This window comes from Mastigoproctus giganteus, chromosome 12 (genome assembly GCF_048544385.1).
Source record: "Mastigoproctus giganteus isolate SK-2022 chromosome 12, ASM4854438v1, whole genome shotgun sequence".
NCBI classification, from domain to species: Eukaryota; Metazoa; Arthropoda; class Arachnida; order Uropygi; family Thelyphonidae; genus Mastigoproctus; species Mastigoproctus giganteus.
The window spans coordinates 121,314,628-121,332,885 of NC_143586.1; the positions used below are offsets into that span (position 1 = coordinate 121,314,628).

Below are 18,258 nucleotides of genomic sequence, written 5' to 3' on the forward strand. Positions count from 1 at the left end.
TCTCATAGACGCACTGTTTCTGCTGCATGCCTCTTCTACAGATACTTCCATGGGCACTGTTCTTCTGAATTGGCTTCTATAATTCCCGCTCTCTCTTTCAAAACAGTCCGAACACGTGCCGCCACCAGCCAACATCCATTTACTGTCCAACTTCAAACCCACAGAACCAACTTTTCATCTTCCTCATTTATTCATTCAACTGCCATTTTCTGGAACAACCTTCCTTCATACGTATTTCCTGAAAATTACAATCTACAGAAGTTCAAGTCCAATATCAACAAATATCTTCTTTCGTCTTCTCAACCTCCAACCCAAGCACGGTACTAAGTACTATAGGTTATAATACCTCTCGTGTTTGGAGTTCTCATAAAAAAAAAAAAAAAAAAAAAGAGAGAATGAAAAGGACCTGGGAGTAATTGTGCAGGCAGATATGAAGTTTTCTGAACAGTGCAGACAGTCTGCAAGAGTAGCTTCGTATCAATGATGTACAGGAATTTTTCTAGCAGGGATAAGGAGGTAATTATCCGCTTGTATAAGGCCACACCTTGAGTACTGTATACAGGTCTGGAGGCCACATTTTAGGAAGGATGTAGAGCTGCTGGAGTGATTGCAGAGAAGGACAACAAGATTAGTGAATGGAACAAAGGGTTGCTCTTACGAAGAAAGGCTTAAGTTTGGCAAATTACGGTGTCTGGAGACTAGGTACCTGCGAGGCGATCTGACTGATGTGTATAAAGACTTGAATGGTTTGAGCATGCTCAATGCTGATGGGATTCTTCCTCTTGCTCAGAATAATTGCCTGAGGGGGTATAAATTCAAATTGAGGAAAGACAGTTGTAGGATAGATGTGCAGAAGTTTGCTTTTATCCAGTGTGTGGTTGATTGCTGGAAGAAACTACCATCTTTCGTCGACATATAGTAATATAAACACGCAATGTTCAGTGCAAAGAACATTGCCTGTTTATATTACTATATGTATATGAAATTATTATTTGTTTCTGCCAATATCTTCTTTATATATTACTGTAAATAACTGTATTATATATACTTGGAGTTTTTAGCTGTACTTCCACATATGCATTTCCTTGTTTGATATATCAATGCTCTCTATTTATCATTATATTGTATTATTACTGTTAACCCCTGGCCTGGTGGCCGTGAAGGGCAACATCGCAATGTATCGAATTGTAATATCATTATTATTATTGCGATAAAGTTTTCTTAAATTCAATAGAATCTGTACTAATGCTCAGCCTATGCTTCATATTATTAATAATACTGTTCAGAAATTGATTTCTATGAATTAATGTTACTTTGTTATTGTCCATTAATGTTACCAAAAATAATTGCATTTTTTCAATTGCATCTGAGGCTTCTAACAACTTTTTTTCCTTTTGTAGGATCTTTTAAAATTCCAAGTAATGAATTGTATGGCAAATCAATTTGTCTGCATATACTATTGTCGTATTTCTTTTTTGCAACGACTGTGAAAGAATCGATAGCTCTAATCCTAATAGATAGATCAAACTGTTTGGATGAAATTCATTTATATAATCCATTGAACATGGATTGTTGTTTTGTTTTGTTTGTTATCTTTACTGGCATTTTTAAAATGATGGCATAAAGATTCAAAATTTTGCCAAACTGCTGATACGGTCCTAAAGGAGCTGGCCATCCACCTTACGTTAAATACCCATCCGATGCTGGTAGCGCATGCTTCTATTTCTATCTGATTTTTTTAGAGATTGACTGTACAAAGTGTACAGCTTGTCCATAAATATTTGAAAATGAACTTCTGATACTGCATCTCCAACTGATAACTCAAGCCTATGGTTTAAACAAATGCCATATGATCAAATTTGGATATTTTTATAATAATTTATTTCCAACTCCAGATTTTCTGCCTAACATAACACTTGCCCCATCACTCGTAAAAGAAATTAAAGTGTTTTAAATAATTGTCGTCAAATCCGTATTTTTCAAGATATTTTAAGAGACACTCTGTTATTGTGAAAGCTGTTTGATCTGGCAATTCAATTAAATCAAGAAACAAGTAATGTGGATCTTTCATTTTATTGGTTTCACATTTTAAATAAATAACCAAAATAGATTTCTTGCTTAGAGTGGTAGACTCAATTGATAAGTTTCCACATATATCCACAATTTGTTGGCACAATTTTAATTTCATTTGCCTTGCAATATGCTCTATTATATTAGTAGCACTAATATAATGCAAACCATTAGCAATAACAGTGCCATTCAATTCTTGAAGTTGTAACAACTCAAAATGGTCGATCATGTTTCGCAATATAATATGCATTTCTAAAAACCTTACAGGTGCTAGAAATTTCGGAGTCATTCATTTAATCAACTACTGCTTCTAAATGTTGTTCATTTGCAGCTTGCAAGATTTTTTCAGCCTGTATATGTGAAGTACTTTTTGAATGTTCATAAATTTTCTTATGCAAAGATGTCAATTCTGCATTTCTATCTTTGCCATATGATGATACCACTACCAAACTCCATTCCTTTGAAATGCTAACTCTCTGCGTTTTTGACGGTCCTAATTTTTTTACAGCAGCACAAATCAAACATTCTAATTTTCTGGCGTCTTATGTAAACCAAGGATATGCTTTTTTTTCTTCACAGTCCACATGTCAGCATTCCAAATGTGGATCCAATTAAATTTTAATTCTGTGTCACTGTTTCTCTCATCTTTAGATCTTGATAGAAAAGAAGAGGTCACGTCATTAACGTTTCCATATGCTTGTACATTTTCTTGCACAGTTTTCAGTTTTTTATCAAGAAATCTATTTAATGTTGTTTGCTTGCATTTTTCTCTCATTTTGTATTAATTAAAATTTCTTCTTTTAATTTTTAAATACCGAAATTACGTAAATTTAAATTTATATATTTAATTCTGTAAAAATTAAATTTTACCTTGAAGAAACGGTAATAAATAAATTAATCTAAATAGTAGAGATCGGTCATATACTCATGTACATAGTATATAAGTAATACATATATGAATGACAAAAAAAAAAAATCCTGGACATTGTTCTCCAGAAGACTATATGATCATGCCACATCGACTGTACAGTAACTGAATCAGACTTCAGACTCGCAGTTCATAGAACAATCAGTTCTAGCGTTCAGCTCATGGTGAATGAAAATGCAGCATTTGCACGCATCACAATATATCTCATTCGTTGGATCTCTTTATCTAACACATTGTACTTTAGTACAATGCAAAAAAAAGTTTCATTGCAAAATTTATATTTTTGTTTTTAAATAAGTTTTGAAAGAAATCTATTAATTTTAAAGATTACTATTAATATATATATTTTAGTAGCAATGGGTAAACTAGATATTATTTCTCCCTCCCCTTTGATTATGCCATTGTTTCATAATATTAGGTGTATAAATTTAATGATTTTCTATTATGACATTTAGAAAAAAGTACTGCGACGTTGTTCCAGTGAATTCCAGCCTGAATACACCACTGTCTGTCATTGTAGAAGTTGATAGCTGAAATAGATTCAAGACAGAACTAGACAAACATTTGTAGCAAGTGGATGGGTGAAATTAGATTTTTTTTTTTTTTTTTTGGCCGATGCTATACAAGCTTGCTTTCTTGCATCATGTGCCTTTACTAATGCTAATGTTCTGGAATGTGTGTGGAAGAAAGATGAAGATGTTTCTGGAAGATTTTAGAACTTTTGACCGAGTTCTCTAGAAACATTGTGAGCCTCCTAGAAATTTCTCTACCAGTATGTATATGATTGGGTTCTGCACCAAGCAGTTTTGTATTTCGAAAAGTGTATGTGTTTCAGAGAGTGAGCAGTGAACAAATGTTTTAGTGAATCAGTGTTTGTAAACAAGTGTGTGCATAAGTGTAAATTGTGAACTGTGTTTAAATTAGAAATAAAAATATACAATTTCTTAATTGTGTTCTTACATGCATATACCTCAACCATACATGAAATACGTTGCATTCTTGCCAAAATAAGTGCTGATAGCTTTTGCTACATTTGCGGAGAATTGGTATTAAAATCACAGCGGAAGCCGCTGTCACAACTTGTAAGAAAAGCATATGAACTCTATTTTGGATGTAAGGTTGGAATTCAAGATAAAGTATTGGCTTATAAAGTATATAAAGCATTTCTGGTTTTTCTGGGATATCCAAGCATAAAGTAGAGTATTCCAACATACCTTCTGTTCTAAGGCTGGTTCCTCACAATGATACAATGCCAGTGCCAAAGCCAACAGAAACTTATTGACTCTGACTGAGGATTGGAAAAAAAAAAAAAAAAAAAGTCTCCAGAATATGCATAACCCTGAATGAGTACAGATCCAGACTTTTCAACTCTTGATACTGCAAAGGCACATCTAATCACTCAGGCAGAAGTGAATGATTTGGACCTCACCAAAACTCAAATACTAGGATCACAGCTTCAGCAGTGAAATCTTCTTGAAAAGGGTGTCAAGGCATCTTTTTATAGGAATAGGCAATCTAACATAATGATCTATTACTCCATGGATGGTGCTTTGGTTTATTGTAACAATGTCCAGGAATTAATGAAATAGTTACATCTGTAGCAAGTCCCCAAGCAGTGGAGGCTTTTCATTTATTTATCCAAGGTCAGTCTGAAAGCAGTTTTACTCCATAATGGAAATAAGTATCCATATATACCATTGGCCCATGCAGTTCACATGAAGGAAACATACAAGAACCTACAGGTTCTTCTGCAAAAAATATGCTATCAAGAATACAAATGGAATATCTGTGCTAACCTAAAAGCTAACCTAAATGGCGGGTCAAATAAAATGGCTGTGAGGTACACGAGGGCCACTTTTTTTCAGTTTTCGTGATTTTTAAGATTATTAAAATGGCATATAATGAAAAAAATTGGCATAAATAGTGTTATGTTATTTATTGAAATATTTATACATACAAATACATACAATTAATTTTATTAATAAGAAAAATGAAATACAAATTCAAGATAAAATTACAAACATACAATTATAGTAACAAAATGCAAATATAATTCCAGTAACAAAAATTGCAATACTTTATTTTTATAATATTTAATGAGAGATTTGATACTGTTTATTTTTATCAGTGAATTGATATCAGGATTGATATTTGTCATAGCAATGCACAGTGTATTTTCTAAATTTAGGTCAGAGATTCCATTAATTCAAAAATATATATAATAAATGACTGGCCATATATTATATATATTTTTGAAAATGGACGAGGGCCAGATTACGCACTTTCACGGGGTGGAAGTTGCCCACCCCCTGCACTAAATACTGCTGCTTTTTATGCGAGTGGGATATCCAAGCATAAAGTAGAGTGGGACTGAGTGAAGGATTGCCGCTACAGGATAGAAAAATAGCCAAACCATTCAGAAACTACACCAGGCCAGAAAAAAAAAGAGCACATCCTTCTTTGGTAGATAAGTTAACAAACATATTTGAAAATAACATTTGACAAAAATATTTGTGAAAGCGATGGACAAAAAAAAAAAAAAGTATTTTCCTCAAATCAGTAAAGCCAAGACAGAAGAGGGAATCTTGGTGAGTCATATCAAGCTGCTATTCCAAGATGAGGAATTCACTAAAAAATTAAAATGCTACAGAAATGCCTGGAAGGCATTCAATTTTTTAGGCAATGAGAAATCACAAAATTAAAGTGAAATTGTGGATGAGCTAATTTTAGCATGCAGACAGTTAGTTGCGATGCAACATGTCATTAAGGCTTCATTTCTTACATTCTTATGAACCTGAAAACATGAGAACAATCTCCAATGAACATAATGAAAGGTTTCACCAAGATATTTCTCAAATAGAAAAAAAAAAATTACCAGGGAAAATGGAGTCCAACTAAGTTGGCACACTGCTGTTGGGACTTTGTATGGGAGACACCAATGGATGATTATAAGAGGGGGGGTATCAAAAAGTTTGTACCCTTGCCTAGAAATAATAGCCCTAGAAAGGTGAAACTTCACTGGAACTTTAATCCTTTTCTATGTACTCTCCATGTATAGTAACACATTTCTCCCATTTATAGATCAATTGTTTAATACCTTGATCATAGAAGTCTGCACTTTTTGCCTGAAACCACGATTCCACTTCATTGATGACTTCCTGAGATGAATCAAAGTGGCGTCCATGCAATAGTTCAACATGTCTTTAGTCTCCGGATCATGCTGGTACACCCAGCATTCGTCATTTGTCACTAGCCAATCAAAAAAGTTCTCAGCATCCACATTGCACAAATCCAACAGTTAGCGAGAACATTGCATTCGACATTGCTTCTGCAAAGGCACGGCAATCTTGGAACCCATCGTGCAGAGACCTTAGACATGTGCAGACAGTCATGTAAAATGCAGTGGGCAGACCCATAACTAATTCCCACTGCATTTGCAATGAAATGAATTGTCACATGTCTGTCACTCAGCACAAACTGCTCCCTTTGCAACAGTCTCACTGTCTGTGGATGTTGATGGCCTTTGTTCTCTTGGCTCATCAAAGACACTTATACGACTGCACCAGAACTCCCGTTTCCACTTTTTTACAGCGGCATAGGATGGACTGGTCTGCTCATATACAGCTTTCATTTCTTCATCAATGTCCTGAGCTTTCTTCTCTGCAAATGCAGGAACATAATCACTACTCGATACTCCACTTTGTCCACCATAGTATATAATATCCACTTATATACTGCACTAGTGACTGCACCAGAACTCCCGTTTCCACTTTTTTACAGCGGCATAGGATGGACTGGTCTGCTCATATACAGCTTTCATTTCTTCATCAATGTCCTGAGCTTTCTTCTCTGCAAATGCAGGAACATAATCACTACTCGATACTCCACTTTGTCCACCATAGTATATAATATCCACTTTGTCAACCATAGCGTCCTTCCTCAGATTCCAGGCTCCACCTCTGGTATACAATCACCTACAGGAATGAAATTTCACATGTTAGTTATTGAATATGTAGACAACTTATATTAAAAACAGCATCTTCCTACTGATGTTTTATCTAGGTCAGGGTACGAACTTTTTTGATACCCCCTTGTAAAAGGCAAAAAATGACAAAATAAGTGTTTTGTTATCAGACAAACATTTTTGTAAATACGAGGGAGTATCAAAAAAGTCACATAGCTCAGTAACCATTTTGGATCAAACATGTTTATGTAAACTTTATCGCTGTTTTCACGTCCTGAATCAATCCTAAAAGTACGGCCAACACACTATTGAGCACTCTGTAAACGTATATGTGCAACTCACAAAAGGGTTAAGGCCAGTGATGAACTGCCAACTGCCAAAATCTTAACAACCAGTTCTCTATAAAAGTCCTGATTTAAAGGAGATAACACAGTACGTATCTTTTGTACCTTTCTCCATAAAAGGCAATTCATTGAGCCATTGAGAGTCATACTTAACAATAACAATATAAAAACATTTTTACATGTTTAGTACAATAGAAAAAAGTATTGCTTAATTCAACAAATTTAAAATATGTACATTTGAAACGAAAATATAAAAGAGGGAAGTATGAGTAAGCAAACAATAATAATGTTTAAGAAAAATTCCCATCATTCTTATATTATGAAATATAACACACAAGCTATCTGAGTTATTTAAAAAGTATAATATAATCACGAGGAAGTGTGTAACAATAAACAATATTTTAAAGAATGCTGAAGGATGTTATTTATTACATAATAGTAATTAAAAAAGTAGCTTAAAACAAAGAAAAATTATTTTAAAGAGCATTTAAATACAAACTTGATTACTAATTAGGTGATAATTTTCAAATAGCTTCTTGATCTTCTCCATAATCTTTGGTGTGAGATATACAAACTCTGTTATGTAAGGCAGATCAATGAATTCCCATTTTTGATTTAACAAATGGTACTGGATTCCAGTAACTTAGTGGTTTTCCCAAAAAATTGATAGTCAAAGTTTAAGATATGTTTAATTGTTAAATTCACCCTTTTATCACTTCAAATAATATTCATCAATGAAAAAGCTCTTTCTTCTGCAAAATACATTGCAATTGTGTTCATAATTTGCTTTGCTTTCCTTATTTTTTCAAATTCAGGAAGATTTTTTGATTGAATTTTATTCTCTACATAGGCATGAAACTCATTTAAATCAACTTCGAATTTTATGAATTTATTTAATTCGTGTACTTTTTCTTCTCCCAATTTCCAAGATAATGAGTTCTTAAAGATTCCATGAAGTGGAATCAATAACATTCAATTACTTCAGGTGTATTACTAGAATGACCTAAATTATTTATCTTCTTTCACAAATATCACTGACAACTACTACAGTAGAGTGTCATAATACGAACTAATTGGGACAAGGGATAGTTCGGACTTCCGATTTGTTTGGATTTTTGAACTAATCAAAAATACTGTTCTGGAGACTAAAAAAAAGGTTAAGTAAGTTTAGTAATAAAAACACTCGCTTTAAAATCTGAGGGACCACCTAATTTTTTGCTAAAATCCAGTGCCTTTTCACACAACAAAAGTCCAGATATGGGTTCTAAACTTCGTCTCTCTGTGAACCACAAATAAGCGGCATCTTCGAGGGATGGGTCATTAGTTGTTCTCATAGTTTTTCTTTTTTTTTTTTGCACCATCTGAATCAAGTTGAGGCACACTTTAAAATTTTTTCCTTTTTTGTTTTTAATGTCTGTTATGGTTGACTTTCCAACCTCGTAAAATTTTGCTAACGAAGACCTGCTTTCTCCCTTTGAAAGTCTATTAAAAATCTCAATCTTCGATTCAATTGTTAAAAATTTCCGATTCTTTTTAAAAGACAAAGAAAACTACAGTACGGTAAAATAAAACTGTAAAAACCCTGTTCAGAATCTTTTTACTCTGTATCTCACTTGCACATATCATGTTAGTTGAAATTTCTGCATGCCGTGTTCTTTGTTATTGATTGAAATCTTTTTTTATTTTTTTTTTACTTTTAGATTTTACAACCCAAAAAATAAAGGAAAAAAAAAAGTTAGTGAATAGAAATATCAGATTTAAAGTGTTGGATAACAGATTACAAAGTATTATGTTTAGTTTACTGTATGTATATTAATTAAGCTATGTATGTAAGCATAAATTTATTACTAATCTGTGGATATTCTTCCGAATTTCACGTATCATTTAATTTTGTTAATTGACAAGGGAAAAAAAAGGTGTAAATATATGCTTTATATCTTCATTTTTATAGCCTGTGGATAACATTCCTCCGATTTTTGCTTATTAGAACTGCCGTTTAATAGAATCAAAATTCACTTTGCAAACATGATTGCAATAACCAGCGCTTACTGTAATTATTTTATGGCACCAGCATAAAAAAATAATAATGATAAATGTTGGCTCGTTCAGATTACTGACATTTCTGAATTATTGATGTTCGGATTTTCAACACTACTGTATTCTATGGCAGGTTTCAAATGTCTACTACTTTGAAGAGAATACCAAGCAATACCTGATAACAGAACACTGGCACTGCAAAATCCAAAACAAAGTGTACTTACTGTGACAAAGATTTAATTTGTGCAATTTTGTTTAAAAAATAATCAGGGAAAAAAGATAGGGGAAAACAGATGCACTGAAACTACATTTATATATACCAATTATCTTTGGAAACAAGGAATACAATAATATTCAATATACTTTTTTGTTTGGCATAGATGATGCAATACTGTTTCTAATCTATTCTTATTCAAATAATGGAAGTCATATACAAACTTTTTGCCACCTTTTCCACCAACTTTTAAGATCCATGGCTGTTCATCTGGATTATACTTTTTCATGATAATGCCATGCTTCTTTCTCCGTGCCTCTTCACGTTGTTCACGGCCAAATTCACTTCCAGCTCCATATTTTGGCAATTCTTCTTCAGTTTTATACTCTTTGATATTGTTCTCTCTTTCCATTTTTGCCTATCTCATAAAAAAAAATAATTAATTAAAAAAATTTATAAAAAAAAAAAAATATATATATATATATATATATATATATATATATATATATATTTATAATTATATTAGTGATAAAAAAGAAAAGAAAGTTAAAACGACAGTAACTGTAACTAATATTTATGGGTCAATGCAGTTGCAAGCAATCATGCAATACACCCATAATGTCTATAAAATATTAAGGATCAATCAAATAATAATACTATCAGGGACTTAAGAAATGCAAAAAAAAAAAAAAAAAATTATCGCTTTTTACCGACAATCTAGATGACTTCAACCACCCAGACTGAAGGCAAAAAACGACAAGAGGTTCTCTGTTTCTGTAATGATCAATATATGCTAAATAATTTAAATCCAAACCAGTATAGGCCATATATAAATCAAATAAATTTTAGAATTATTAGAATCAAATGTAAGAAACATAAGTAAAATATAAATGTAAGCATATATTAATCATCGTTGACCCGACAGAGAACGTAATTTAATGATTAAAATAAGATTAAATATATAATACATACTACATATTTACCGTATCTAAGACATAATGTAATAGTCCTCAAAATAATGCGGTGCCCCCCCTATGTGATGGATATGGTAAAAATAAATATAAATAAATAATTAAATTTAAGTTAGCGCAAAGAGAAACATGCAGATAGTAAGAAGAAAAACTAAAGGAGTAGGAATAATAGAACCTGAACTCCACAAAGGCGAAAAATATTGGTATAGATAAGAAATAGTTTCTCCTACATCCTCGGATTGCCCTAATAATTTCGGAGAAATAAAAATAGAGTGTAGGACAGTTTAAAGACATTACAAGATATAAGTTGTGGCTCGGGTATGCCCGGGATCACAAACCCATTCCTATAGTAGGACCCCGAGCTGAATTTGCATGTTAACTCAGCGTGAACTTAAGTAAATTTAAATGAATTTAACTATATGTGTATATATATATATATATATAAAAAAAAAGATACACTGTAATTTGCAAGCCAGTGGGTACAAGTTTTCTACGCCGTAAGACACCAAGAATGCAAAGTGTATCCTATGTACATATATACATGGCACTAAATATTACAATTATATTGAAACAATAGGTTCAGAAAACAAATTTTTGAAATTAATTATGCTTATCGCTTTCCTGAAGTGATATTTCAGGTAAGCGATAGGGAAATTATTATTAATCAACTTGCCGTACAACGCTGTTATGCCCGCTGAACAGTTTTTATTACTATTGCAAATATAAGCAATCCTTAGACATTGCGATAAAATTATATTAGCATGCACTGATTTTGATATATTAGATCTCCAGTTTGTAAGGCTGACTACATTATAATTAAATGCGTCTCTTTTATTATATACGTTTATGTCCATATTATTATTATGGAATATTTCTATATGAAGATCCAAGTAATTTGCTATAGTATCGGAACTATTAGTTTTTTCTAATACAAGTTCTACTGGATATAATTTACTGCAATCCTGGACAAAATGTGGACAATTAAAAACACATAGATCATCTACGTATCTGTATATAAGTAGGTTATCTTGGAATGCTCTTTCTGTATAATACAGATAAAGGTTTGCGATTATGCTTGATGCTGGACTTCCCATAGGGGTGCCAGTCACTTGCAAGTATAACGATGTTCCGTCATATACATAATTATTAAAGATGCATAATTTTATTAGAGTATCCCAATACGTTAAATCAACCTTTATAGCATTTTTATTTTCCAAATATAGTTTCTGGAGAACGACTTTTAAATTATCAAGATTAATGCTCGTAAATAGACTGTTAAAGTCAAATGTTTGTATTTGTTTAATACTGTTATTTTTTATTGCATTTATAATCGGTAAGTTATTATTTATTATAATAGTTTTATTTAAGTTATTTAAAATAATTTTAAGTAACTTTTCTAATGTTTTTCCGGGAAATTTAGCATTACTATCTCTACATGATGTTATGAATCTAAAAGCAATAGGTGATTTATGAAATTTGGGTATGCCATATATAAACGGATATTTTAGGTTTTATACTTTAACTTTAATTTTTTATGCAATGCAATTAATTTTTTGATTATTATATTAGAGGAAGATGTTATCTGTTTATATGTATGGCTAGACTGTAGTTCATTTTTTATAACTTCTATATAATATGATTTACATATGATTGCATAATTGCAAGCAGCTTTGTCAACGGGAGTAATTACAAAATGTTCGTGTATATCTTTGAGCTACCTATTTATTAATTTGGTATTATATAGATTATCCTGTATGAATTTCAAATGATTATATTTGTTAGATATGATATTAAGCATTGTAAATAACCACATGTGGTATGCCTCAACCGGTATGTTATATTTGTATGCTTTTTAGTAAATTTACTAAAAATTTTAGTAAATTTACTAAAATACTGCATAAGATCAGCATACAAATATAACATACCGGTTGTTATGTTATATTATGTTAACTCGGCCTTGTAATTGCATAAAAGTATTGGTAAGGGTATCAAATCCATGTTACAAGTTGCAGCTCCGCTGAACGAGAAGTTTTTTAGCCATATTTAGCAGCTTTATTGACCAATTGTTACATCAAATTATTTTCTATAAGTAGCTTATAGACTTAGTCAGGATCGTTAGTTTATTCTGAATTGAGACAGCGAGATTTGGAAGTTAATTAATACTTAAGTGTCCGTAGATTTACCGTTCGTAACTTGCCGCCATTGTTATACGATACGTTATATCCTGAACTAGATAGTGTTAGTATAGTATATAATATAATACAATATTATATTGTATAATATAATCAGTAAAATCAGTAAAATCTATTAATTTTGTTAAACTTCGTTGTCAATTAAATTGTACTTTTAACTAAATACATATAACGACTTAGATTACAAATGTAACATAATTAATTAATACCTAACTTGATACGGAAGTTATATAAATGGAACTCGTAGATAATACTTGATACTGAAAAATATATATAGCATTATAACTGTGTTGGGATACAAGTTTAGGGTTATAATTTTGTACTGAAATTTTATTGAAATTAAATCAAAATCGTGACTCAGACTGTAAATAAAAAAAAAGGAGGCTGTAAATATGTACATAGCTATCCCTCCCCCCAGACAAAGGCGGGTCATTATGCCTTAGAAAATGCTATACCGGCCCTGTCCAGGGAATAGCAACTCATTTTTATTAACATACTTCTTGCATTTTCCAACACATATTGTACTGATATAAAGACATCATTTCATTTATATAGATTCCTTCCGACATCAGATGCAACCCCCCCCCCCCCAACAAGCACAAATATAAACCCTCTCGTGGCTTTCAAAACACTCGCATTGACACTGGATATATTGCCTACAGCAATTTCACCATCACGCCATAATCTACAAAAGGCTCGTCTGCGCAGTATAATCTTATCAACATATAAAACAACCAGAAGGCAGGAATTGACCCCTTTTTCAGTCTGGCCACCACAGAACAAGAAGGAAGTAAGAACCTCTCTCATTTATTCTGATACATACTCGTTGGGCTTTGTGTCACCTATCCCAGTTTGCTGTTTCTGACACTACATTGGCAAAATTTTAAATTTAAATTTAAAATATTTAAAAATTTTACGAAAATTAAACTAAACATATTATCCTTTCTCATTGAATTTCTATTAATTTTAAGTTTAATACTATCACTTAAAAATTAACAACTGGCAAAACTGGTATGGGGACAACAGAAATGGGTAGGTATGAGACATTCCTTTAGTCTGGCTATCGTTATGCTCAAAGCTCCCAATGAAGTAGCAGACAGATGGCCAAGTGAGGGAATGTTATTTGCAATTTATATTGTTTATTATCATTTTTATTGTTATTTTCATTATTTAGCATCATATTATTTTTAATACCATTTCATTATAATATAATATAATATAATATAATATTTATAGGCCTCCCAGGCTAAAGCTAGTTTACATTTGCTAACCTGGTCCATATACACCTAATTCCCTACAGATAAATACCATTTAATTAAATAAAATCGACCTCTATATATATACACCTAATTCTGTTTTTGCACGAACTTTTTTTACACGAATTTGATTTAACACGAATTCAAAATAAATATTTCATTCTCTTTTTACGCGAGTCATTTTGATTTAACACGATTTCTATGAATTTTTTTTTGCCTAAATTGTAAGAATTTTTTTTTATTTGTGGCATATTAGTATCATTTCTATATTACACGCACCAATAGATTGGATAACAGCTAGTGTGTGCGTTTTGAAACGCGTGCTTTTGCTTACTAATGTGTACGTCTAGGTAGCTATGAATCATCAACGTTTTTATTTAATTTGGTGCACATTTAAGGTATTCGTGCATTGTACCTTCGGAAGACATGTAGTAGTAAGCTCTATTTCAAAGTGAAAGAATCTTTAGTGAAATTTGTGCACATATAAATTTATTAATTTTGCCAATAGTCAATAAATTGTAAGTTTACAAATTTTTCATACCTTTTTTTATTAATTATAACTGAGATATTTTTCGGTAGCCCTTATAAATTTATTAATTTTGCCAATAGTCAATAAATTGTAAGTTTACAAATTTTTCATACCTTTTTTTATTAATTATAACTGAGATATTTTTCGGTAGCCCTTATATAATGTCGAATAATTCGCCTATTACCAAAATGAAAAGGAAAACGATTTCTTTGGAACTTAAAATTCAAATTTTAGATCGTCTTGCAACTGGACAAGTGGCTACGTCTCTAGGAAAGCATTTTGGTGTACATGAAGCTACCGTAAGAACTATTAAGAAAAATGAAGCTGCAATTAGGAAGTCGGTATGTTCTGGAACAAAAGTAAGTGTTAATTCATCATCATATACAAGAGATATTGTCAAGGAAAAAATGGAAAAGGCTCTGGTAATATGGATAGAAGATCAGTCACAAAAAAGAGTACCAGTAGATGGAAATGCCATCAAGCAAACAGCACTAAGAATTTACAGACAGATTAAAGAAAAGGAGCCAAGCATTTCATCTCAGTTAAACAGAAAGTATGGATTTTCTGTGAGTACAGGTTGGATGACAGGGTTTCTTAAAAGGAATGCTCTTCATAATATAAAAATTAAAGGTGAAACTGCAGATGAATCGGCTGCTAAAGTATTCCCGCAGGAACTTGCAAAAATTATTGAAGATGGAGGATACACTCCTGATCAAGTGTGGAATGCAGATGAAACTGGTTTCTTCTGGAAACGAATGCAACAGAACGTATGTAGCCGAATCGCAGAAAACTGCTGGTGGTTTTAAGGTAGCTAAGGATCGCGTGACCTTATTATTTTCCTCCAACGCTTCAGGAGATCGTATGTTGAAACCACTGCTGGTAAATCGAGCCCTAAACCCACGTTCAATGAAAGATGTAGATATCAATAAACTGCCTGTTCACTGGATGGCAAACAAGAAGGCCTGGGTGACCACTACTATTTTTACAGAATGGTTCAACAAATGTTTCGTCCCAGAAGTCAGACGTTATATGAATTTGAAAGGTCTCGAATTTAAAGTTCTTCTGATTCTTGACAATGCACCCGGCCATTCTGTCTTGGAACACCCAAACGTACAAATTTTATTTCTGCCACCTAATACTACATCTTTGATACAACCGCAAGACCAAGGTATAATTGCGACAATTAAAACATACTACGTAAAACGAACATTCCAACACGTTTTGGACAAACTGAATGATGAAACACTAACAATCATTGATGTGTGGAAGAAATTCTCAATTATGGATTGTATCAATCAAGTTGGATTAGCGTTAACTGAATTAAAACCAGCAACTTTAAATGCGTGTTGGAAAGCGGTTTGGCCACAATGTGTAAAAAGCAAAGATCCCATCATCCCTAATACGACCGAATTTCCCAACATCATTACAATGGCACACAAAATTGGTGGAGAAGGATTCGATGATCTATCGTTTGAAGATATTGATGAATTGTTAACCGACAAAGCCCTAAGCGAAGATGAAATATTAGAGGTTGTCCTTGGGACTCCTTATCCCACAGAACGTAGTGATAATGAAGAAAATGATCCTGTTCTAAATGCAGATTTAATAAAAGAAGGTCTGGAACTGGCCAGAAAATTAGGTAATTATTTTGTCAAAAATGACCCTAATGAGGAACGCGCTGGGAAGTTTCAACGTGAACTGAAGTTGTTGACAGCCTCTTACAGAGAATTATATAACGGCCTAACCAAAACACGAACACAACGATTAATAACTGAATTCGTTCGTAAAACCGGTGAAACATCAGCACCAGAGGAGACTCGTGCTGATTTTGCTCAAGAGATCACAGAAAGAATTTCATTAATAGAGGAAGAAGACGATGTCCACAACATTTCTAGTGATGGCAGTGATATTCCAGTCGTACGCAAACATATGCGCCGTTTATTATCAGAAAGTGAAAATGAATAAAATCTTGTTATGTGTAAAACAGATTTTTTTTGTTCATGAAGATTTTTTTTTCATTTCATATTCATACAAATTTATTTTAATACATTTTAATTACATATTATTACATGTGTATTTTGTTTAAATAAAATAATAAGCTTAAAACGAATATTTTTATGTGTTTTTTTTAAATTATTTTAACTGATTTTTTTAGATCCGGAACCAATCTTCTTTTCTTCCATAAATACAATGTCTTTTTTTACACGAATTTTTTTTACACGTATTTTTCAGGAACGTATCTATCGTGTAAAAACAGAATTAGGTGTATATATATATATATATATATATATATATTATAGAATTATATTAAAATTATATTAAATAAAATTATATTAAATGAAATAACCAGTACCAAAATAATCACCAGCAACAAAACATATCTAGACTACATCCAAAACAAAAGCAATAAGATAAGTAGCCTATACACCTACGACTTCCAAAACCTATTCACCAGCATATCACATGACAATTTAATCAAAGTCCTTTCAGTCTATTTTCAAAACCACCAAATTAGTTTAAACTGTAAAAAACAATACTGGAACGATTTAGTCAATCTCAACGTAAAAAATAACTATGTAATGATGGGAAACAGAATCTATTTACAGACCAGAGGAATAGCCATGGGATCTTGCTGCTCCAGTGCGATTGCCAACCTATATTTACATCACTTCGAAAATAACATAACAGAAGAAATTAACATGTTCAGATATATTGATGACGTCCTAATCATCAACCACGACGGTTTTGAAACACTAGCCCAAGCAATATATCCTACCGACCTCAGCATAGAACGTACCAACCAAAACAGCAAATTACAAGCATATTACCTAGACAGCCAGATTACTATCAAAAATAACAAAATCGAAACTAAACATTATGACAAAAGAGACCACTTCAAATTCCCAGCTATAAAACTCATCCACTGGGATAGCAACATTGCAAAACACATATACGGAAACACAATTAGGAACCAAACGACCAGAATAATAAAAGTATGCAGTAATGCAGAAAACACAACAAAAGCAATTAACAAACTGATAAAAACACTCACAAAAAACAATATACCCTACAATTACAGCAAACACCACATAAAAGCGGCCACACTTATTAATAACAAAAATCTAATATCTAAATCACAAAGCAATACCAAAACCTAAATTAAGGTCCGGATTTCTTACGCTCAGAGGAGGCTCGTCCTCTGACCGCACTATAATCCGGTTTCCTATATTAACCCACCCTTCAAAATCAGAATAAAAAAATAAAAATAAAAAAAAATTAATCTATGGGTAACCATTCGCAAGGTAAAATTCACTTTACAGGAGGCTGTAAATATGTAAATAGCTATCCCCGAGGACAAAACGGGCTGTTATGCCTTAGAAAAGCTATACCGGCCCAGTCCAAAGGGATAGCAAACCAACTTATGTAAATAACAATAAATAACGCTTGTAAATATAATACAAACATATCATGATAATACAAACATATCACAACATATCACGTGGTGAACAATTAATGTTCACCACGGAGTTTAAAAACGGAAACAAAAACCCCCCACCCAGGCCGCACCCCGGCTGACGTAGGAACCAACCCACTTATCGGAAGACTTACTAAAATATCACCTTACAACAATATCAAGCAACAATAGACGTGACTGCGCAATAAAAACCAAACCAAGAATGAAACAAACAGTGAACAAGAGCTAACCCCTCTTTTACTGAAGGACCACCACCACCACCGGACAGATAAGTATAG

The 18,258-nt window shown here is 32.4% G+C and overlaps 1 protein-coding gene across 1 annotated transcript in view; it reads right to left on the reverse strand.

Moving 5' to 3' along the window:
- Positions 1-18,258, reverse strand: part of TfIIFalpha (transcription factor IIFalpha) — a 175,224-nt gene that overhangs the window by 128,677 nt on the left and 28,289 nt on the right. The window contains exon 4 of the mRNA XM_090386086.1: positions 9,782-9,975. Within this exon, the coding sequence (XP_090242212.1) occupies positions 9,782-9,975 (194 nt within the window). The remainder of the gene's footprint in view (positions 1-9,781; positions 9,976-18,258) is intronic.